The sequence below is a fragment of the Scomber japonicus genome, chromosome 12 (genome assembly GCF_027409825.1).
Source record: "Scomber japonicus isolate fScoJap1 chromosome 12, fScoJap1.pri, whole genome shotgun sequence".
NCBI lineage: Eukaryota > Metazoa > Chordata > Actinopteri > Scombriformes > Scombridae > Scomber > Scomber japonicus.
In genome coordinates, this window is record NC_070589.1 from 15,819,058 (window position 1) to 15,841,994 (window position 22,937).

General features: G+C 40.7%; 1 protein-coding gene across 1 annotated transcript in view; it reads right to left on the reverse strand.

Moving 5' to 3' along the window:
- Positions 1-3,311: 3,311 nt before the first annotated feature.
- camsap2b (calmodulin regulated spectrin-associated protein family, member 2b) overlaps positions 3,312-22,937 on the reverse strand; it is a 29,986-nt gene continuing 10,360 nt past the window's right edge. The window contains exons 3-21 of the mRNA XM_053330323.1: positions 20,578-20,757; positions 19,356-19,439; positions 14,630-14,771; positions 13,276-13,415; positions 11,539-11,629; positions 11,274-11,378; positions 10,576-10,645; positions 10,167-10,445; positions 8,570-9,299; positions 8,327-8,473; positions 8,021-8,249; positions 7,663-7,846; positions 6,871-7,570; positions 6,109-6,245; positions 5,804-6,018; positions 5,606-5,705; positions 3,986-4,101; positions 3,777-3,895; positions 3,312-3,683 (exon numbers count right to left, since the gene is read on the reverse strand). Of these exons, the coding sequence (XP_053186298.1) occupies positions 3,384-3,683; positions 3,777-3,895; positions 3,986-4,101; positions 5,606-5,705; positions 5,804-6,018; positions 6,109-6,245; positions 6,871-7,570; positions 7,663-7,846; positions 8,021-8,249; positions 8,327-8,473; positions 8,570-9,299; positions 10,167-10,445; positions 10,576-10,645; positions 11,274-11,378; positions 11,539-11,629; positions 13,276-13,415; positions 14,630-14,771; positions 19,356-19,439; positions 20,578-20,757 (4,068 nt within the window). The 3' untranslated portion in view covers positions 3,312-3,383. The remainder of the gene's footprint in view (positions 3,684-3,776; positions 3,896-3,985; positions 4,102-5,605; positions 5,706-5,803; positions 6,019-6,108; positions 6,246-6,870; positions 7,571-7,662; positions 7,847-8,020; positions 8,250-8,326; positions 8,474-8,569; positions 9,300-10,166; positions 10,446-10,575; positions 10,646-11,273; positions 11,379-11,538; positions 11,630-13,275; positions 13,416-14,629; positions 14,772-19,355; positions 19,440-20,577; positions 20,758-22,937) is intronic.

The window sequence follows — 22,937 nt, forward strand, 5'->3', positions numbered from 1 at the left end:
TGAGGATTTATCAACAAAAGAAAACTAAATACGTGCAGCAAGTACACATCAATAACATATCCACACTTTGCTGTAGATATAAACTATTTTGATTAAAAATCTCCGACCAGTAGATTTTTAAATCAGCATATAAATTGCAGTTTAATGTGATAACAGTAAAGCTTTGATGTCAGTAAAGCAGGCTGCATTGTTCTGTCAATTAAAAGTTGTAGTATCTGTTACCCACAGCTGCTTTATACTGTATGCAAAGCTTCTCCTTCAATTCATCTGCAGCCTCTGAAGACAGCAGGACAGATATGATGATATATTGACAGCCACTGAGTCATTCAAGCTGTGTTTAGCTTTATCAAATTAGGTACAAATAGCATCAGGCTGTAATAGAATGACCACAAACACCTCTATAAACATCAGACTGGTCAATTATAACTCGCACGCCTCTTTTAGCAAACATAGCATTTTATGGTTTTATATCAATTTCTAGTCTACACTTTCAAGGCGCTGAGAACATGGACTGATTCAGGCTTGGTTAACTAACTAAGTTTAACTGTTATTATCTAGCTTTGATACAATTAGTTTGACATTGTGTAGGAATTCTATTCTTTGCTCTCTTGGGTGGTTTGATTAGTTTTAATTTAAAGGATAGGCTCACAGTTTTAAAGTCTGTCTGTCTGCCTGTCTGTCTGTCAGTAGTTTAGCCTAGTCAGATCCCAAAATGAACATTGACACCTTTTTGTGGTTACTGTAATTATTCCTCATGTTCATACTGACCAGTAAGAGTTCATCCTCCCTCTGTGCAAGGGCTGTCAGGCTTCAGCCATACAAATTATTCAAATCAATATCTTTAAAATAATTGTATTGTTCGTGCCTGTTTTTTCTCTTTTTGTAACAATCCTTTCACTGCAGCTGAACAGGAAAGTGGGATTTTTTTTTACTGAAAAGACTGCAAGGATGGAAGAAATACACGTTATTTGATTCACTTGTATGGTTAAGGATTATCTTCAGGATGTTGACCCCCATCACTTACATTGTAAATGTATTTGGAAAGGATCTTCTAATGGTCATTATGAACAGGGAGGAATGATTACAGCAAGCAAAACATGTTTCTATAGAGTTAAAACAGATTTAAAAAGTGAGTCTATACTTTATCCACAAGATGGTGCTATGTAAAGCAAAGACAGTTAACAATACAGGTGGCCCAATGATGAAGGTGTACACTGAAACATTGGGCTTTGATTCAGCATTATGCTGTTTGAATAAAGAAGTCTGTGTGTGGTCATCTTCCTTTAAACATAAATCCATTACAAGGGTCCCTTAATTTGATGAAAAATGGAAGGAAATTTAGGAAAAACAACTTTAACAAAATATCAATCATTTCAGTCAGATAGGCCTAATATGCAATAAACTATAAGGGCCCTGCTGATTTATAGCTAAGATATTGTGGAGAAAAATGCGGAATAAAATTACGGAATAAATGCAGGTTTTATTTAATAGCCTAAAGTCTATACTTCACTTCCACTTCATTAGTCAAAAATACACTGTAACACTACAACCTACAATGATTATAATGATAATAATGATGTCAAAAATGTATTTGGTGTTGCAGAATAACTGGAATTTTGATAATTAATAACCGTTACAATCAAATGAATAACGACACCAGTGTGAAATGAGACACCATGAATGCTGTTGATAGCTGGCATTTTAATAAAGCTCAAAGGAATAGAAAAAACAAAAACAAAACAAAAAATCCATGAACAGTTGACCATATTGTAAAATGAAAAGGAAAATGAGTTCAGAGTTGGAAAAAAATACTATGATTTTTCTCAGTATACTTACTGGATTTGATACTTTTCCACAATAAAGCCTTGAATGAGACTTTACACCTCACCTCTCTTCAGCTACACATCGCTTTCAACACACTTCCTTCAACTACTTCACTGCCTCAAGAGTACACACCTCCAACGGGTAAATGTCGTTACAAAAAATACTTCTATATGCCAAAATATATCTGTACAGTGTCAACACATACTCAAGGAAAGCATAATAAAAGTTTAACGGTAATGTAAAAGTAACAAGCACAACAGTCATGACGTGGAAACATCTTTGATTAGTCTGGGCGACGGGGACAGTGGGAAGGGGACGGGGGTCTTGAAGTGCTATTACAGGTGAAGTCATTTATTTACAATTGTGGACTACTTTGACGGTAATCAAGATCTACTAGTTAAGACAATATGCACATTAAAGTGACATTTTTGAGTATTTGTTAGTTTAAACTGCAACATGGTCAATGGTGATTACTTGGATTGCACAGACTGATGACACAGTGAGGGATTTCTGTCATTTCTACTACTGATGATCGTCTTATCAGTGACACTGTTGAGTGATCACACTTTTTTGTGTTTGCAGCACAATAAAAGGCCCCAAACGACAACATACTTATACACACAGGTGATAAATTATAAAAGCTACTCAAAAGCTACTACAAGCTGACTTTGTGAATGGAACTGCCATTATATACAAACTAATTTAACTTATATACGAACTGTATATTATGTTTCTCTGAATAAAATCTAAGACGCCTTTTTAAAATATCTTCAAAGCATTATTCAAATGAAATAAATTAGAGTTTATTGCAGGTGCTTTCCAGAACTGTTCGATGGTACTCCGTATGTCAACAATCGCATCATTTCACACTTGTGGAAAGTAATTGCAATCACAAAAAATGAGGTCTTTTCCTCACTCTTCATGGCACTTCACTATACACACACATACACAAATTGGAACTGTTTATAGGTTTTCATTCATATGTAAAAAAACAAAAAATAAAACAAAAAAATATGCCTGTAAAGCAGCACAACTCATCAGGAAATGCTGCTTTTACCTGATCCCTGATCAGACAGGCCACCCTTAGCACGATCTGGGCTTGAGGGGTTGTAATGTGAGCCCAGACCTATGTGTACACACAACCTCTCCTGTATCACAACAGACTGTCGCTGACAAAATGACACCAACACTCACAGCGCATCCATATAACACAAAACAAGCATAAGGCCACACATGATCAACTTATAGAAACCAAACGGCCTCTTTCAGAGGCGTGACATTCAGTGCTTCAGTGGTTCAACTAGGTAAGGCATCCAACCGCCTATTATTTTCTTCTCTTTTTTTGGCACACGAGAACATTGATACACATGCTGACAAGTACACACTTGTGCCCCATTTAAGTGTCAAAGTCAGCTCAAAAATGTCTGTGAGGCCCACTTGTGTTCTACATTCCAGTTGTGAATTACAACAGTGCCCCTTTAAAAAAACAACAAGGAAAATCCACAAATTCTTTTGTATTTCCAGAGAGGCATGTCCAAATGGTGCCCAGCCATCTGCCACTACTTAGGGTGCAGTTTTTTGGGCGTCCCCTGCTTCTTGGTCTGCCACAGATGGCTGGCAATGGTGATGGCGTCCACACTGGCGGACATGGTTTTGGCTGGGATCTGGCTGAACTGCTTCCTGTCTGAGTTGTATTTGTACAGGCCCTCAATCATCTTGGCTGTGATGCTCCTCGGCCCGATGCCGGTCAATCTGGTGATCGCTTCTGTCTCAGGGCAGTAGGTGTACACGGACCTGAACTGGCAGCCGGCGTCACGGAACAACACCAAGAAGTTGTTGGCTTCAGATTTCTCCATTTCCTGCAGAATGTAACAGGAGAAAAAAAGCAATCATTGTCGAGTGCAGACTGTTACCTAAATCCACACATACGAACACATAAACGCAAAACATACATCAAGTATCTTGTTTTTCTGCCCTTCGTTGACCTTGCCAGCCAGGCAGCAGTGAGCCAAAGCATTCTGGATGATGTGCTTGTTGGACTTGGCACTGGGCTCCTTGTATAATTTGGGTCCTGACAGAATAAAATACAGCATAAGCATCAGATCGTCAACTCATTACAGTAGCTGTGTAAATGTCCATGAGTGAACAGCATCTCTAATACCTGTGTACTCCGTGTTGGAGGGAGTGGAGGAGGTGGTAGAATCGTTTTCCCAGTCCTTCTCTCCGTTACGACTCCCAGCGGACGGGCAAGAAGAAAAACCTTCAGCAGAGTCTGGCCTGGAGACGATTACGTACAAACCGACAAAAAACACGCACAAAATATACCAACAAACACATAAAGGTGAGCAGACATGAACATGAACGACGTACGGAAGCACAGACAGATTGTACAAACAAACATGCACACACACACACACACAGAGATATATGGAAAATCAAGGTCAGACGCTGTGACACAATTCTTCAACCCCTGCCTGTTGTCTTGCATTACATCATACTGTATATACTCCTGCGAAGCTGTGCAGTGGGGAGACAGAAAGGCATGTTCAGCCAAGCAAAGCAAAGTATTAGTGCTGTCTTTGCGGCTACTGTTAGAGACAAGCCCAAGTACTTGTGGAGGAAACAGTAAACACAGTGGTAAAGCGCAGAGCAGCCAGCATAGAGAAGAGAGCAAACAGCCCGAGAACAATACTGCAAAAGACAGAAAGAGGATAAAGAGCAGGACAACTGAAGCGGAAGCAGCTCTGCAATGCAGGTCCAATGAACCTGAAGGAAGAAGCAAGAGCTAGAGCTACAATGACAGAAAATTACGATGTTAAATTATTTTACTAGTTACTCATTTGTCTACTTTTATGTGTTTGTGTTGGAAGACATGTAGGATTTAATGGAAGTTTAATGGAGCTATAGTACATCAACATAGAGTCATGACTACTTTAATACACCAATTGAGACTTTTGGTAAAAAACCACTACTTTCGGAGGCTTTACTAACCTTCCCTTTCTCTCTTTGGGAGAGCTTAGGAAGAACGGGACATGGGAAGAAGCTACTTTATTGCGTCTGAGGGAAGCATGCAAAGTAGAGGAAAAAGGAGAGGGATAAAAGAGAGTCAAGATGTCGAGCATAAAACCTCATAAAAAAGACATATTATCGTCAAACATCCAATTAATTAAAAAAGATCACAGCACAGTTTTTATATCTGGTAGTGGTGTTATTATGGATCTTACTGTTCCTGGCAAAACCTGTCCTACTTTGCCTCTGATTGGCTAGTACTTGTTGCCTTCATTAGTTAGGTTTAGGCATGAAGAGTGAGAATGTTACAATGAACAAAAAAAGTCATTCCAAAATATTGGTTGTAGAGATTGTGAGACTATTTAAAGACTAAATATGATTGTGGAGAGCTTGAGGAAAAGGTGTATGAGAATAAGATATGAATGAAGTCATCTCACGACTTTGGATCAACATTTTGCTAAAACACCACCACTACTACTAAGTTTTTAGTCAAATTTAAAAAAGAAACACATTTCGAAGGTGTGCAGATGGTAAGAGGCAAAAAACAACTGAGTTTAGTTAGCAGCTTTTGTTTTTCATATACCTTACTTAAGACAATGAAGATTAAAGTTTCTGGACATGACCAACTTATCGACCACAAGATTACAAAGTTAAAACACTTTAACCTCATAAGATCATTGTTTTTGTAGAACACAAATATGATTTTATTAAGAAAGACTTAGTAGAACAGTTGCTTTTCTTGTGCTTTTTAAATTATCAGAGTGGGCCTTACCTGTTGTTCTTCTTGTTATCCGTCTTGTTGCTGTCATTGTCTGCCAGATTGAGAGAGGCCAAAGAAACACTTGACACAGAGAAGCCTCGAGGACGCACTCCTACCCCACAACAACACATGCAGATAAAGCACGAGTTAGTGACTACAGTCACACAGTGATGTGTTTCTTTTTTTGCACGTGATTTGTGCATTGCCCACCTGATGCTCTAACAGGGGGAGTCGACGACTCCATGACGTCCCTGTGGATGGACTTGGGCCTTGGCTTCTTCTTGAGACTTCCAGATCGGGGTTTGATGACGTCGTTCATGTCATCCATCAGCTTGAGTTGCTTCCTCCTCATATATTCATGCTTGATGTATTCCCTCCTTTCTTTCTCGTCGTCCTTCTTCTGCTGCTCCTCCTCTGCTTTCAACCTGGAGGACAAGACAAAGATTAAGATGATGTTATGCAACAAAATCTAGGGGATAAGAAAAACAGGCAAGAAGTAAGAAAGATAGACGTACCGTGCAGCTTCCTTATTCTGCTCCTGGTCCAGCTCCTGCTGTTGCTTCTTCTCCTGTGCCTCCTTTTCCCTCCTCAGCCTCTTCTCCAGCAGAGCTGCTTTCTTTGCTGCCATGTCCTGTTCCCCTTTCATATCATCCTGGTGTTTGATGGGTGGGGAGCACAAAGACATAAGCACAGTATATAAAGCTACTATGATCCATTAGGCAGTCATCATGGTGTCTCTTCATAGTTATTTCATAGATAATTTTTTAAATAATCTCATATTTATATTTATCATGATTAAATGGATGTAAAAAACAAAGCCTTCACTCAAATATAGGGAAAAGTGGTATTTAACATGGCATTAATTACCTTCTATCAGCAAAGCTCTGGCATCTCTTTATGATGATCGTCTAATTGTCTGCCATGAGTCTCTGTTCTGGCTCAGTCTTTCTAGCCTAAATTCAGTCATGTATTATATCTGATCAGATCATGGCTCAATAGGCACAATACTGCACATATTGTGCCAGGCTCACACAGTAAGAGATTCTTGCTGATACCTGCATGAAGGACCATGATGTATAGATGGCTTTATTCATGAGAAGTTAATGAACTCTGCATATCAGTTGTGATTACAGTTTTTCTGCATTGGTTCCCAAAGTGGATGGTGGGACCAGCTGGGAGACTGCTGTGTCATTGCAGCGGGGCTCACATGACAAGGGGTAAATATTTTAAAATCAATAATGAACCAACATTTTGTCCTGTAAAACATAGCTTTTCACCTGGAAGAAGAATCCACAGCACATCTTCTGGTCTCCCCCATACGTTTCTGCTCCTGCTCCTGCTTCTCCCTCTCCTGTCACCTCCTGACTTTGGCTATCTGGAGGCTTTGTCCCAGACACAGTTACCTCCACCAGCTCTCTCCTGTCCTGGGAGTCTGGTTTGACCTGGCTGCCTGTGGTCCCTTGGATCTCAGACACAGGCTGACACAACACCTCTGATGACCTCAACTGTTTGACTTCGACCTGCTTTGCCTCTCTCCTCTCCTCTGGTCTTTCATCTTCCTTCTCTTTGGCTGATTCTTTAGTGGGAGACGAAGGAGTGCCTACACTCCTGTTTGCTGTAGTCTCTTCTTTGTTCTTAGTGTTTTCTTTGCTGTTATTGCCCTGGCCATCGTGACTCAGGTAAGCAAACGAGCTGGTCTGTGTTTGGCTCGGGTTGAAACGCCTCAGTCTGGGTAGGCTGTCCACTGAGGTGGGAGTGTTGAGCATTCGGCTGAAGGGTGTGACCTTCAGATCATTTGGTCGTGGAGTACGAGGTGTCCTGGCATGGAAGGACGCTGGCCGTCGCTTAATGCCAGCAGGGGAATGATTGGGAGCACGAGGAGAGCCGGAAGAGGACAAGATGGGAGACAAGGACCCCACTGATCCTCGGCCAGAGCCCCGGCCTGTGACACTGCTACTGCGTAACTCACGGAGCTGCCTGTGGTGGGTCAAGAACATTTAAGAAGGTCTGCAGGATGATGGTAAATGGTTTTTCTATTGACATTATTAGTATTTACCACTAAGTTATACCTGTGTGGAGATGGAGCAGGAGGAGGAATGACCCAGGTCTGTTGATGTTGCTCTCTCATGGCCATGATCTTCTCCTGCTGCTGAGCCAAACGCTGCATCTCTGTCTGCAGGAACCCCAGTGACGTGTTCAGCCTCTCGATGGAACGTGTGTACTCTGCAAGGTCGATTTCACCTGGACCCACACCTTTATCATTACAAACAAGCAATTTCAAGATGTTTTCTTGGGCTTTGCAAAATAGTGATGAGCATTTTCACCATTTTGTTTAGACATTCATACATAAATAATGAATTCTAAATCAGAAAATACAGATACAGATTAATCAATACTGAAATAAATCCATAGTTGCACCCTACGAACCTCCATCCTCACAGGGCGATTTGGGAGCTGCTCCGTCTGGCTTGCACCTCTCTGCCCGCTCCATGCTGCCCTGGCTGGTTTCCTTTGTGGATGTGAGTGGTTCTGGAGAAGGTGTTTCTGCTCCTCCTGAGCTGGGGCTGAGTGGGGCAGTGACTCCCTTTCTTCTCACTACATTCAGAAAGGCTGTTCTGCCCATCCTCTGACGGTGGCGAGTAAAAGCTGCTTCCACCTGGAAAAATGTAAAGATAGCATCATAACCTGGACGTTTATACCGTGAATGGTCTCTCTTTGTCTCTATCCATTTACCTTCTTCTTCTGGGCTTCAATGGCTCTGCGTTTCTCTTCCAGCTTCATCCTCAGTTGAATCATCTCTGAGGCTATGACGTGGGAGGGGTCTCTGGGGGAAGGCGATATTGGAGAGGGAGATGTGATCGGCAAAGGGGGTGTGGAGATCTAGAGTGAAGAGAGAAGAGTTAGTATGCTGAGCTACATCACTCCAAAGTGCATTTCTGACTTTGACACATATTTCAAAAAGAATGGATGACAAACCTGAGAAGAAAAGATTTTGGTCTGGTGTGTATACGGTACATTGAGATCTGAACTCTCTGGTGTTGTTCCTCCACTACTCCTCCCCTCTAACTTCCTGAACTTCTGCTCAGCAAAGCTTGTCATTCGCACCATGCCGCCTGCAGAGCCAACAGAGGATGAGGCAGGGCTGACTGTGTGGGATCTGGGGAGTGTGGGTGCTGAACTTGGGCAGGGGCTGCTCCTGTCGACTCCATCTCCCCTCTCACCTGCAGGGCTAGACTCACCAACACCTGTACGCTCTCCTTCCCCATTTCTTTCCCTCTCCGCCTGGCCAGGTAGAGGGCATGACCTGGTCATGGCCTCACAGTCCGGGTCTATATCTGAATAGTCTCTCAGAGAGGAGGAGTCCTCATCCAAGCTTTGAATGTCCTCTGTCCTCACATGGATGCCTGTGTCAACTTCATCAGTGGAGACAGAGTTGGGGTCATGGTCATTCAACTGGGCCTTAGCTGATCCCTGGTCATCTCCTAGACCCGACGGTCCTGGAGGGTCTGAAGGCTCTGCATCGTGAAGAAAGAAGCCATTGTCTCTGTCACCCACGCCGAGGCTAGCATGGGGCCTTTCTGTGTTGTGGATGATCTTCAGGGCCTCTTCGATGCTCGGAGGAGTCGATGGGCTGATGTGGCCACTGTGGTTACCATGGTGATTGCTGGGGTGGTGGTTGCTGTCGGAGAGGTCTCCATTAGAGTACCTAGGGACAGGTTTAGGAAAGTTAACTGATGCTGATTATAGATTCTCCTAATTAACTAGAGTGAAATAAACTGGTGGATGCCCTTCATGCAGTTTGAACATGTAGGATGTAACTGTAAAGTTAGCTTCACTTCACTTGATTCATTACACTGGAATTACTGCAATTAACAGAGATAGTTTACATCATTTACAACAGAGACATCTGGTTTACCTTAACAGCGCAAAATCTCTGTATTTCAAATGTTTCTAATTTTAATATTAACAGAAACACTGAAGTATACAAGAATGGTACAAACAAGTTTTGGAAAAAGGTATTCCCGAATATTCTGTAATTTATTTACTTTGTAGAGGCCTAAACTTGCAAAAATTTAAAGAAAACATGGTGGCATTGAATAAGTATGAAGTATTGAATCATCAGCATTGGAGAAGATGTACTTCTCTACTAGTATTTGTTATCTCATTCCACAGACATTTATGAATATAAATTTTATTAAAATTTGTTAAGAAAATCTGAGATTGCCATACAACTAATGTTCAAAAAGTTCAAAGTAGTAAATTATTTTCTATTAATGCAAATGTTAAGTTTCTGTGGATGCTGAAATGTGTATAGGTGAGTAGCAGGACAGAAATGTAACTGAGAAGGCAGCTAATGGCGCTGCAGATTATAGTATGCATATCATGCTTGCTTTACCCCCAGTTTTGTTTCACAAGGAAAAATAAAAGCAGTTCATAAGCAGTCCTTCCATCATAAAACAATCACTGCATTGAACCTTCAAACTGTAAAAAGAGTTATAAATCCATGAATTGTCTCTCATGTGAAAATTGCAAAATTCTCTAAAACAAAAAGTAAATGAACATTCATCTGCACCTGCTTTGGTTCTTGATAGAGAATGTGTTGTTCCGCCCGAGTGGTTTGTGGGAGGTTTCATCTTCCTCTGGAATGTGTCGGCTCTGGCCATTTATGTTGTTGTTGACGGGCATAAGGGATTGGTGGCGCTTCATGCCTCCTCGTGCATAGTGAACTTTGAAACCGAGACCATCACTGCTAGCAGAACGGGTCATACCGCGGAGAGAGGGAACTTCACTAATTGGCATGGTCGGATCTCCATCCAGAGGAATCTCAAAGGAGATTCCGCGAGAGGAGGAGCTGAGGGAAGAAGAGAGAAAGAAATTAGGCGTTAGTTTAACTAGGAAATTACAGACCTGTCTTCTCATATGCAGCTCAAAGAATGTCATCTGCTCTGGTGACATTCTTAGCCCTTACTTTAGACACTAACCGTTTCTCCTTTGGCCATGTACCAACACAGCCATCCATGTAGGACATGGAGGTAGCTCTCTTCATTACACCTGTTTCAGAGACAGATAAGGCAGGAAGAAGAAGGCTTACATATAGGATGTACTCACAATTCAACTTCAAAGTAGAAAAACCTAGCCAAGATTTTTCCAGTTATTCTGAGGATTTGAACTGCGGCTAATACTTTTAGATAATTACCTAAATATTTCCCAAATAATTCATACCACTGAATTAGCTAAAAGGTAGCTAGAACATGTTCAGTATTTGGTTTCAACAGCAACATGGCAGCATATGAGCTATTGTATGTCTGTAAACCAGCCACTAGAGGGCCTTAGGTATCAAAACAAAAAACATCCAGATTCTCTTTCACTGTTTTGTATCCATATAACAGGAAGCTGCCTTTAGTCATGTTCATATAATTTTCAACGCTAAACAAAAGCTTTCTATGTGCCGATTCAAGGAAATACAAACTAAACTGTGTACTGTAAAAGTTGTATTTTAAGAACTGTGTTAAGAAACCGCTTCTGCTGTGTCTACATGCAATGAAAATGATCCTATTATTAACCTACTAACATTTTGATACCTCTGCCTTTATGATCTAAATATAACAACTACGACTAGAGTTGAACAGACACACATTAGTAGATTGTTCCACATCACCAACTAGTAACAGATAGTTACCCTCAGTAGGGACACTCTCTGGGCTGTCAGGTCTGTCTGCATAGCTCTGTTTAACTGGGCTGGACACAGGAGCCATATTTCTGAAGGATGATACAGGCTCAGAGGCTGCAGAGGGAAACATGACATGGGATACATTGAATATTCAGCTGCAACCTTGAGTTAATTATTAGAGTTTACAATTAGCATGCATATGTAATTGTCAAATAATCATCATTATGAAAACGGACAAATTGCATGCTGATTTTATCATGAAGTCGTACGGTACCATTCGGGTCGAAGACTCTGGGCTGTACAAACGAGGGTTTAACCACTTCAAACCACCAGAAAAGCTCAGCCATAAACACCAGGTAGTTACTCTGCAAGACCACACACACATACACACAACGGACACACACACACACACACACACACACAAACCTTTGTAGTTATTATATGTTAATGTAATTCGCACAAAATTGGTCTCTTTGCTCTCATTGCAGCTCCTTCCCCCAGTTGTCTCTGTGAAGATGTTAGATGAGCTACACTATTATATATCCTTTTGAAAGGTCAATGAGGTCACGGCTTGTGTGTGTTTGTGTATGTGAGTGTACGCTTGTGTATACACACGAATATCTGCACATTGCACTGCACATCTCGTTGTCTGAGTTGTTTAATGTCAAACCCATGCGCCTCTTGAAAATAGCCAGAAACACCATCTGGAGTTTAGTTTGAATATGTCACATATGAACGGATGGATGCACAAAGCAGTGAGTGAGTATTCCAAATCAATGACAAAAGCATTTGTGTAATAAACATAAATACTCTGGAAGCTTATACAGATGATAGACTATATGAAACCTTTCTGTCAGAGAAAACTGACCAGTTTCTTCCCTTTTTCGCAAGGGCAAAACCAACAAAAGTGGGCATTTCTATTCCTTTGAACTGTCTGAGGAGCTGGTCCTTCATTTTAAAACTGCTTAATGGCGTAAACAACATTTTGTTTGGTGTAATATATTAAATGAATGGACACCCACACACTGGTTAAGATTCAGTGCAGGGCAGTGAATCTGTGGTGAATGGGCAATGTGCCAGAGTCTTTAGCTGCTCCTCATGATCATTTTCCTCTCTCTCCTCCCTTCCTTTGCCTACTTGTAATGTTGTAGCACAATCGAGTCAATACGGATACACTATAAACAATGTAGAGAATGAGAAAGACAGAAAAAGGGGAGTAATACAAAGCAAAGAGTGTACAAGTGTTAACACCTTCTGCTGTGTTGTTTTGTAGAATGGAAAGCCCTAGTCAGCTGCGACCGTGACTTGAATCTCAATGTTTCTACCCACACTTTCTGCATACTATTTACCCACACTGGCTTCTTAATGTCTGGGTGACACAGAGATCTTCTTACAGATGTACAGTGAGTCTTTTAATAATCAGAGACAAATGGGTGTGAAACAGTGTGATTATTGCCTGAGGACTGAGTGAATCAGCAGTTGTGCTATCTTCATAGCGTGCTGATTTTGTTGTTTGATTAAAAAAAACAAAAAAAATAACAGAGCAGGGATGAGGAGGGAGAGAACAAGAGAAGCAGGCAGAGACGGGTCAGGACTATGAATCTCATCTGAGGAGAATCTGCCCTCTGTTTGAGAGCAGGGAACATTTTGCCTGTAGCAACTGTGTTAGAAATGCACCAATACACACACAGACTGTCATACTCATTTCATGTGGAAACACAGCAATACTTATTGTGGCAAAATATTCTTTATGTCCCTTCTAATACATGCGCACACACACATATACAGACACACACATGCAATAACAACGCCAGTGAGAGCCAAACCTGCTACACACACAATTACTAAACTTTTCCTTGAATTACTCATTTTTGCCCATTTGTCATTTCCCGCTCATGCTCTCCTTATTTTCAAAAATACTTTTCTTTTCTCCCTTTCTTTAACTAAAACCACATTATGAAAACAGCCCCCAACAAATCCTCCACATACATGTATTTACTCTTCGGCTTACCTTTATGGATGCATGTGCATAGAGCATATCCTCCAGGGTGAAGTGGCAGCAGTGGTTAAGGTTGTTCCTGCAGAACTCCTGTACAAGCTGGAGGTTGTACAGACTGTCAGCCAGAGACATGGTCTCTTTGAGGCAGATATCTGCTCCGCCAGGGGAGGGGTCACACACACACGCATGCACGCACGCACGCGCACACACAAACACGCACACACACACACACAAACGGGAAGGGTGAGATCAAAATCCAGACAGGAAGACAAGGAAAAGATAAGGCATCATTTAGGTAAAAAAAACAACAACAGATGAGAAGAAAATTACCCTACTTTTCCTAATTGTATTTGCAACATATGCCGAATCTGATTTGAACCCCTTCAGAATCACTGAAACAACTCCTGACACAAGTTTTCAAACTTCAACTCCTTCTAGATGAATCATCAGGATTTATATCCCCTGACTAAAAGGGCGGCCCGTGCATGCGTAGGATGTCTGACAAGAGGGAACGGATCACGGACTAAAAAAGCAAACATTATACAGCAGCTGACTTTTTTGAATTATGTCATTCTATCCTTTTCTGCATTGCTTCTTTCAGACCAAATTACAGACCTAAATGAAGTTTAACTCACTGTCACATCTGGCCCACATGTGTGTGGGCTCGCTGTAAACTACAATCAATCCCAAGAGTCTCAGAGCACTGACAAGAGAGTTGTTTATCTTTGAAATAGCAGCCAGCTACTCCTCTAACGGTTCTCCGTCACATACCCCTCGTGACCAATCCCAACCCAACCCAGGGCATTTTTAGAAATGAGGGCGCATGCAAGCACTGAGGAAACAAGCCTTTGTTTCTCTTTGTCTAACTCGCCTCCTCCAAGTCTGGCCTCAATACTCTCTGCCTTGTGGTTGCTTTCTTGGGTCATCATCCTCAACATAGTCCTATTTATAGCATTAACAGTCAATGCAGAAGGTCAGAGCAGGGTCCCGAATCTCTTGAATGTGTTGTTCTTTAAAATTAGGATTAGAGTTTGACTCATTAATGCATTAATATAAAGCACTTCATGCTACATGTTATCCTACAAAATGCTACAATTAATTTCATTTCATTTTCATATGAGTAAACTGCTAATAAATACACTCTTTGTTTGAAGCCCTATATTCAAATGTGTCATGATGTGTTGCAGCAGTGATGAGAGCAGAAGACAGCATCCTTTGTGTGTGTTCTTCGCTATTCTTACCTATTTCTAAGCACATGACCTGACTTTAGTGTTGTGTGTTTACTTGATAGACAAACTACAATTAAATAGGGTGTAGCTACATATGAAATGTGGGTGTGGTTACAAATGTGTGGGGCGGACCCCACCTTCCAGTCTGACCGCCTGTGGGCAGTAGAAATGCAGCAGAGCAGTCAGAGCGCAGCCGTCCGTGTTGTCCTTCAGCAAGTTATCCACCAGGGGGAGAGATGGAGCACTCCTCTGCTGGGCATGCTCCCGCCTATAGCGAGCCTGAAACCATGGCAACGGCACAAAGACATCACCTATATGTGTCATCAGGGTGGATGTGTATGGACAGTTTTCACTTTTATCTGCATGCACCACACTTCAATAAAACTCACACTCACTCTCTCACTCTCACACACACACACACACACACACACACGCACACACACACACACACACAAAAAGTGTTCAGTTGAGGAAATTCAAGCATAGGGTGGGCTTCAGGCTCAACTGAAATAATGCAGATTAAATTAATCATGCAAATAATCAGATGCTAGTTCAAACTGCATGTAGAATCACTGCAGCATCTTTGATGTGCATGGATAAAACAAAGCAATATCCCATGTCTATCTTCCATTTTTTGATTGCTTGTGAGGAGCTATTAGTTCTCTGGAAGAGGAGGCGTAAACAAAATGCATGCTAGCAAATGAGTTATTTGCAGCATCATACATCTACTGTACAGCTCATCGACACTCAGGCGCTCTAAACTCCGACTGTGGTGCTGTAGCAGACAATGCACGTGATTTAGAGTTTAATAACAAGCTACATGAGGACATCCTCCCTGCCTGATATTCTGTGCATTTCTTTGGGGCTGTAGAAACCACAGAGATAACATTACTACTCATGCTTTCAAGGCATCGGCCCTCCCAGTTTGCCCATACACACACAGGAGTTGCTTCACGGCTGCAGTTTACAACACATATAAAGGAAGCTTTAATCACAGCAGCTCTCACAGTCTGACAGCCTCTAAGTCTGCACACCAGACTGTCCTTTGCTCCATTTAGTTTGCATAAACAGGTTATACAATACATATTTGACCTTTTTTCCACAGCATAGAAGAAAAACTAGTGGCATTCATTTCTAATATGTTTTTCAGGAATACTATCTTTTTTTGGCTGATCCCTGATGCTCTTTTGATCATACTAATCATTAGGATGCTCTTCAAATCAGAGTGTAGTTCCTACACTGCAAGTTCAAAATGTTCTCTGTTATTTAATCGGATTTCAAGGCATGTGGGGACAGGGTTTGGGATGGGGTGGGTGGCGTTGTCTGAACAATACATGATGGGGCTAGGGCCACATGCAATGACAAATAAGAGGACTGGGGAATGGGGGTTAGGGGTGTGAGAAAGTGTATTGCAGGTTTCAGGTTAGATGGAGGAGGCAGCTGGTTAGTTGATGAAGAGGTATTCTTCACATTGGATGGACTTACAGGTACTAATCTCCTGTACCATTTGCTAGGAGACTTGATGGTGGATGATGATTGGACAACAACAGAAGAGAGTGGGAGAGGCATTAGGCCAACAGCAAGCTAAAAACGTTTTGCTACTTAAACTGTGACTAAGGGACAAACTCTCTTAACACTAGAAAACTTTCAGAAAGAGCTTACTACACCTCTGCGGAGGCTGCAAATGATTATAATGAGTAATTTATCAATTTAATAATATAAAACATGTTTGTATCTAGATCTGCATGAAAATATACTTATAGATCTTTCTATACCTTTCAAATGATGAAACAATATATGCATAGTTTCTACAGTAGAAAATGACACAATGCATCCTGAACCAAACTCTAAAGTACAAATAAAATCTGCTACAAAACACAATTAATCTTTTATTCAACCAGAAGTCATTTGAGATATTGACGATATTACTAAAAAGTACAGCCCTGAAATCTAGCTGTATAATGTTCATGTTCGTCTCACCTAAATCACACAGCCCTTGTATTTAGTGTTGCTATTTAAGCTACCTTGTTGTATCACTAATGGTAATGTACATAATGGTAACGTAACTGTTCACACAGAGATCTTGATTCTTCTGTCTTCTTTATACATACTGCAAGCGTCTGCACTATAATGTTTTTTTCTGAGACAAAACATTTGATATTTACTGTAAGTTTGTAATCATACTAAGTACAGATTTCACCTTACTAATCAAGAGATGCTCACGCAAAATGTCTTAATTTAAAATATTTCTAGTGAGCCACTATTCAAACATGTTTGATCCAAAGCCATACCTTTTCTCATTTAATTATACTAAGTTTAGTTAGAAAATCCTTTAATAAATGTGAATCACCAAATTTAATTTAATTCAGCTAAAAGGTTTTTGAGATTTTAAGATTTCTTCTAATAAATAGACAACAATGGGACCTACAAATGAACTTCCTTAATGGAGAAAAAATCTAATCAAAGCAGAAACTTCCCACTCATTCATATGTGTAAGCACAAACATTCACACAGTATCCACACATAATAAATGCTGAGCACTTAGTCATAAGACCACTGTTGAAGATTTTTCACATCATCCCAGAATAGATGAGACTAACTGAGAAGCGCCTTGTGCTACTCCATTAGTGTGTGTGCGCACATTCATGCACATGTGTGTGTGTACGTGTGAAATTATCTCCTCTTGAGTATGTCCCACTCAGTGAATAGACTTCTGTTGACGCTTGTAATGCAGAGAGCAAGCTGTGTGACGGAGCATGGAGTAAGAAAGCAGCTGACTGACTGTGCACAGCATCTCCCTCACACTCTTTTAAAAGACTCTCTTCTTGCCTCGTTGTAACTAGTGTTTGAAAGAAGCTGTGTGTATATGTGAGTCTGTGTGGAGAGCAATTGCACTGATCCCTCTCACTATATTGAGACAAACACAGTCAGACAATGAGCAGGCGAAAAACACCCACAGCAGATGAAACGCTCCCTCTAAACTGATTTAGCTACTCATGACACCCTGCAGCCTTTTTGAGGCTAATTTTCAGACTCTCATCACGTGACACTGCTGGTGTACAACCTGTGAATGTAAACTGTTCAATCTACAATCATGCTTTTGTCAGCTGAAGCTATTTACACATACACTTGAATGAGATTTGTAATCAGTGTTTACTACTTTGAATTACAGGAAGTTTACCTATCCAATCCCATTTGCCACAGCCAAATTTTATATTTGCCTGTGTACACACACACTTGCAGTGAAATAACATTTTATTTCCCCTTTTTTACCTTTACCCCCCGTTTTAGAGCTCAAAATCGAGGGTCGTGACCTGATAAGGCACTGTGCTGTAGCTTTATGGTTAAGTGAGTAGAAGAGGACACTGGCTGGCTGCTTTGTTTGTCCCAGTGGACTGACTCGTTGTGTCACACGGCCCTTACATAACTACAAGGCCAGGATGACAACCCTGTCTCTGTCACTGCTGGCTCCCTTTTGCTACAGCTGACAAAGTTCCTGAGTGTCCCTCTCTCCATGTCTCGCACATTGGTGTCATTTCTCCCTTTTCCCCCTCGCTCTGATTATCCCTCCTCACTTTTCTTGTCCCTTACTCCCCTTTTCTGTCTTTCACCCTTTCTCTCCTCCTCCACACATTTCTTTGTCTTCTCCAACCATCTCTTGCCAACATTTCTCTGCAGCTGGTCTGTGACTGAGCTCATCTGTTCCTCTGATTTGTAGGCTAGATGTCTGTACTGTGGGTATGTGTGTGTGTGTGTGTGTGTGTGTGTGTCTGTGTCTGTGTGTCCGTGTGTACCTTGTGTGAAAGCAGACATGTCCACTTATGAGTTAAAGTAGGGAACATTTAAAATCCATAAACATTAACAAAGTGTGAGAAGCACCAAATACAAATGCAATCCAATTAGATAAAAAGATTAAAGGACATATTGTTTTGCTTTCTGTTTCAACTTAAATTAATAGCTCAACCTTTTAAGAAATATAATCACTTTTTTGCTGATACTTAAATGACAAGATTGATATCACTCTCGTATCTGTGCTTCAGGTAGCGACTGACACAGCTACACAAAGATGCAGGGCAGACGGATAAACTGTTGTCCGTCAAGAAATTGTTACACCACATAACTCCTTCTAAAACCACAATTTGTGAGCTTTACATGTGTTCGCATGTAGAGTTTTCTACTTTGAGCTACTTACTTCTTATCTATTTATTTATTTGGTGAATGCACTTATATTTCAACAAGTTTAACGGGAGAATTGATGCCACTCTCCTATCTTTAGCCAGGAGACAATTAGCTTAGCTTAGCATAGAGAATGGAAACACCTAGTCTGGCTCTGTCCAAGGAAAATAAAATCCGCCTGCCAGCACCTCTACAACTCACATATTAACACGTTATATCTTCCTTGTCTAATCCATATAAAAAGTGTAAAGTGTAAAAAGGTTGTGGTTTGTTTTATTATGTGTTGATTCTCAAGTCTGCATAGTAACTTGAGCTTGGCAACCAGCTAGGGAATAGTCAGATCCATTACCTCTGTTAAGCCATAACTTGACACTTTAAGTAGCCTAGAGATTAAACAAATGGGATATAATGTGTTAATTGATGAGTTTTTCAGGTGCTGGTGGTAGGTAGAGTTTGATTCCTTCAGATGGAGCCAGGCTGGCTGTTTTTCTTGTTTTTTTTTGCTAAGCTAAACTAGCCATCTCCTAGCTCTGGCTTCATATTTCGTGTACACACATCAAAGTGGTATCAATGTTCTTATCAAACTCTTGACAAGAAAGCAAATAATACTGAACTATTCTTTTAAACACCCTGTTGTTTAGATGATTGATATTTGATGATTTTATGTGCATTCGTTTGTGCTCTTACTTTGTGTGTTGTGTTAGACTCCTGGAAGGAAGCTTCTCTCAGCTTCTGCTCTTCTACAAGGATGTCCCTTAGGTGCTCATTTACCTGAAGAAAGAGAGAGAGAACGAGAGAGAGAGAGAGAGAGAGAGAGAGAGAGAGAGAGAGAGAGAGAGAGATCACATTTCACACAAGTATTTGGTGCTCACTGAGAGGCTGAATGGTGAGTTTGTGCTGAAGCAAGGGGAGACTTGAACATGAGAACAAGAGAGTCCACACATGGAAGAAAAACTTTTCACCACCACCTCTGCCCATTAGCCAGTGATGCTAAACATTACTGTAACCTAATATAAGACACTCAGCTGACTTCTGATTAGAGCACAATATAAAAACAGCTTCAAAGAATACTCCAATGACAGTATTTTTCCTAAAAAAGACCCTTTTTTACGATTGCTGCTCCCCCGTCTTCAAAGGGTCTATATAAACAGTGATGCAACACTTTGGCCTGAAGACATACAAGGTTTCATACAATCCCAACCATGCCGTGCAATGTCTCAGAGCTAAATAGAGACAATCTGCCATGTGTTTTTTTAAGTGTCTGTTAACAAATCTTGCATGTGTATCTTCTTGCCTTTAGCCTGCAAATGGGAGCAGAAAGCAGATGAACTTCTTTCACTGAGGAATGAAAACTATGGGGAAAAAAATATGATTGATTAATTTGTGCCATGCTGGAACTCGTTTCTTTGTTTTATCGAAAAGTTTAAATTAAAATCATATTTTGGGACAACTGTGCAAAATTTCACATCATCTCCAGCAGGGTCTGTAAGATGATGAAATAACTAAAGATGCAGTTACACAGACTTAACTGCTGCCTTCTTACAGCTTAAACTCAAGGTTTGACTTCACCCTCCAAGCATGCTTTAGCAGACTGGAAGATGTTAGGTTGAGTCAGTTAGCCCTCAATAATCTCTCTGACATGATTACATGTGGTTATTGCCAGGTCTGCAATTGGTTTTCTTGCCAACATATTAGATTTTGAAGCAGCAGTGTAGGATCTGAGTGCTGACATACTTTCCAGCACCTTTCGTATTTTCTACATCCGGAGTGAAACAAAGAACTGTGTGTGAAATAAAAGGCCACCAGTGTGTAAAGGGCTCAAGGATGTGTACAGTTGTTCTCTCCTGAAATGAGAAAGCATGTGTCCTGGTGGGTATGTGTGCACACTAATATGCTCTTGTGTTTTTACCTTGTTGATCCAGGTGGTGATTGCATCCTCTGTGTCATAAGGCAGCTCCTGCATGTGTCCGTCACTTTGGGAGTGCTCAGTGGAGGAGTACCTGTTGATGCAGGACATCACCCTCTCCACACTCACCATCTCCACCGTATATGCCATCATCAGGGTATCTATAAGAGCCAGATGGGAACTCTGTGGAGACACACAGCAGCAAGTTGAAACAACACATTTAAGTACATATCTAGAATTGCCTTTTAATCTCCTGCTTCTTTCCAAAAGCATCAAACCTCATTTATATCATTTTAGATTTTCCATGTCTGTCTGTCAGTTGCCAAAAAACTGTTGAAACAGATGTTTTCATTCAAATAAGAACACTAAAATGATCAAAAGATTTATTCTCTTGAAAGAAATAAAGATGTGCAAGTGTTAACTCTTTGTATGCAGCCCCCAAAGGAATCTAAAAGCACCATATGCATCACATCTCCTCTGTCGGAAACGCTTCATAATGTTAAAAGTGTGCACATAACTGTCGTCCATGGACATTCTCTCCCAAAACTGATTCTGATAAATAAACTTACAATAACAAGTACCAATATGATAACACTGCTCCGTTATTCCACAACTGAAATCTGTGTACTTAACTGTATGGAACTGATTGGTCATTCTTTATGAGGATTTAACAACGGTGGCAAAATGTGAGACCTTTCACCTGAAGGATTCATAACCTGTGATCCTTCTTTCCACAGATGTCTATGTGTGGTGATGGAGAGTTTGTTTTTCATGCTAACTTCAGCCTGAGCCCAAGAAAGCCCCTGTGCAACTGTTTGCTATGTAAGCAGAGATCTTATGTGTGTCAAACAAACTTTTCCTGATGTAGAATATGTTGCAGGGCTAAATTACCGTAGCATAAGTATGCCTATATGCTTTAAACCTACTCTGTCTTGCAAGGATATTTAATTCTGATGGAAAACTTCTGATGGAAACGTTTGAAACTGCTGAACTACCTTTATACTGCAAATAATGCTACCTAATTTTGAGTCATTCACTTCATACGGTGGTTGTACTTGTCAACACTTACACAAAGCTTGACATTCTCCTGGCCTTTCTAATCCCATTCCAGGCCGGTCCGACCAACAGACCTCCCCTTCCCTTTCCTGTCACACCACAGGTCTACTCAAAAACACTGACACATTCTGTGTTTGATGTGCTTACAGTATGTGTGCTTGTATGCAAACATCTGGAGTCAGGTGTTCCATGACCGAGGTGACTCAAGCTAATAGGCACAAACAAGCAGTGAGCACCTTGACTCACCAGAGTTTGTACTGTCAAGCACAGTCCTCGATTCATAACCACAGAGCCTCATGTAACAGCCAGTGTGACCATGTGTTTCCCCAAAAGACAAACAACTGATCCAGTACAACCACTGTGGGCTGTGCTGGTTCTCAACGTCAGCTCCACATGCTCTCCTGCCAGTCTAAACAGACAGCATGTTCAGAAGACAAACGGCTGTTGGGAACAAACTCCTCATGGAAATAACTGCTGGGACACTTTTAAAAAACTTGACTCGAGTGTCACTTGTCATTAACGGTTCCTAAATCATACAATCTCATTAAATTTTTCAAAAAGCCCACAGTAACAGCCGGCCGAGCATGACAATATAATTGACAGGAAAGTCACTTTTTGTTCTTCAAACTAAATACTTGCCCTAAATCTGGGTAAACCTAATTATCATTTATTATTGTTTTTTTTTTTACATACTCGAACCACATAGTCTATAAAATGTCAGAAAGTTGTGAAAAATGTCCCAGAGCCCAGGTGAGGGTCTTCAAGTTTCTTGTTTTTTTTCCCATTAGTAGTGCAAAATCATTCAGCAGAGAAAAGCTGCTGCCAAACAAGAGAATATTTAGACATTTTTATTACACCAAGAATTGATCAGTGATCCAAACTGTACTAGATCTGAAATAAATCTTAATCAAATAGACATGAGAGCTACAAAATATTGAGCTGCAATTAGTTAGATTAATTAGATTAATCGAGTAATAATCAAATAATTGCTTTGGTAATTTTTATGGAAAAAATGTCAAACATTCAGCTTCTCAAGCTTTTCATTGTAAAGATTTGAGGTTTTTACATATCGTACATGATAGTAAATTGAAGTGATTAGGTTTGGATTTTAGACTAGGGTTGGGTTTTAAACAGGACATTTCTCTCTTTTTTTACATTTTATAGACAAGTCGGTTACCTGATGAATCAAGAAAACAATCGGCAGAGTAATTGGTAATGAAAATAAACTATAGATGCAGCCCTAATAAAATCTAAACTTACTGGGAGTTTAACACAGATGTTTGTAGACACTGATGCTGAGCTGACCA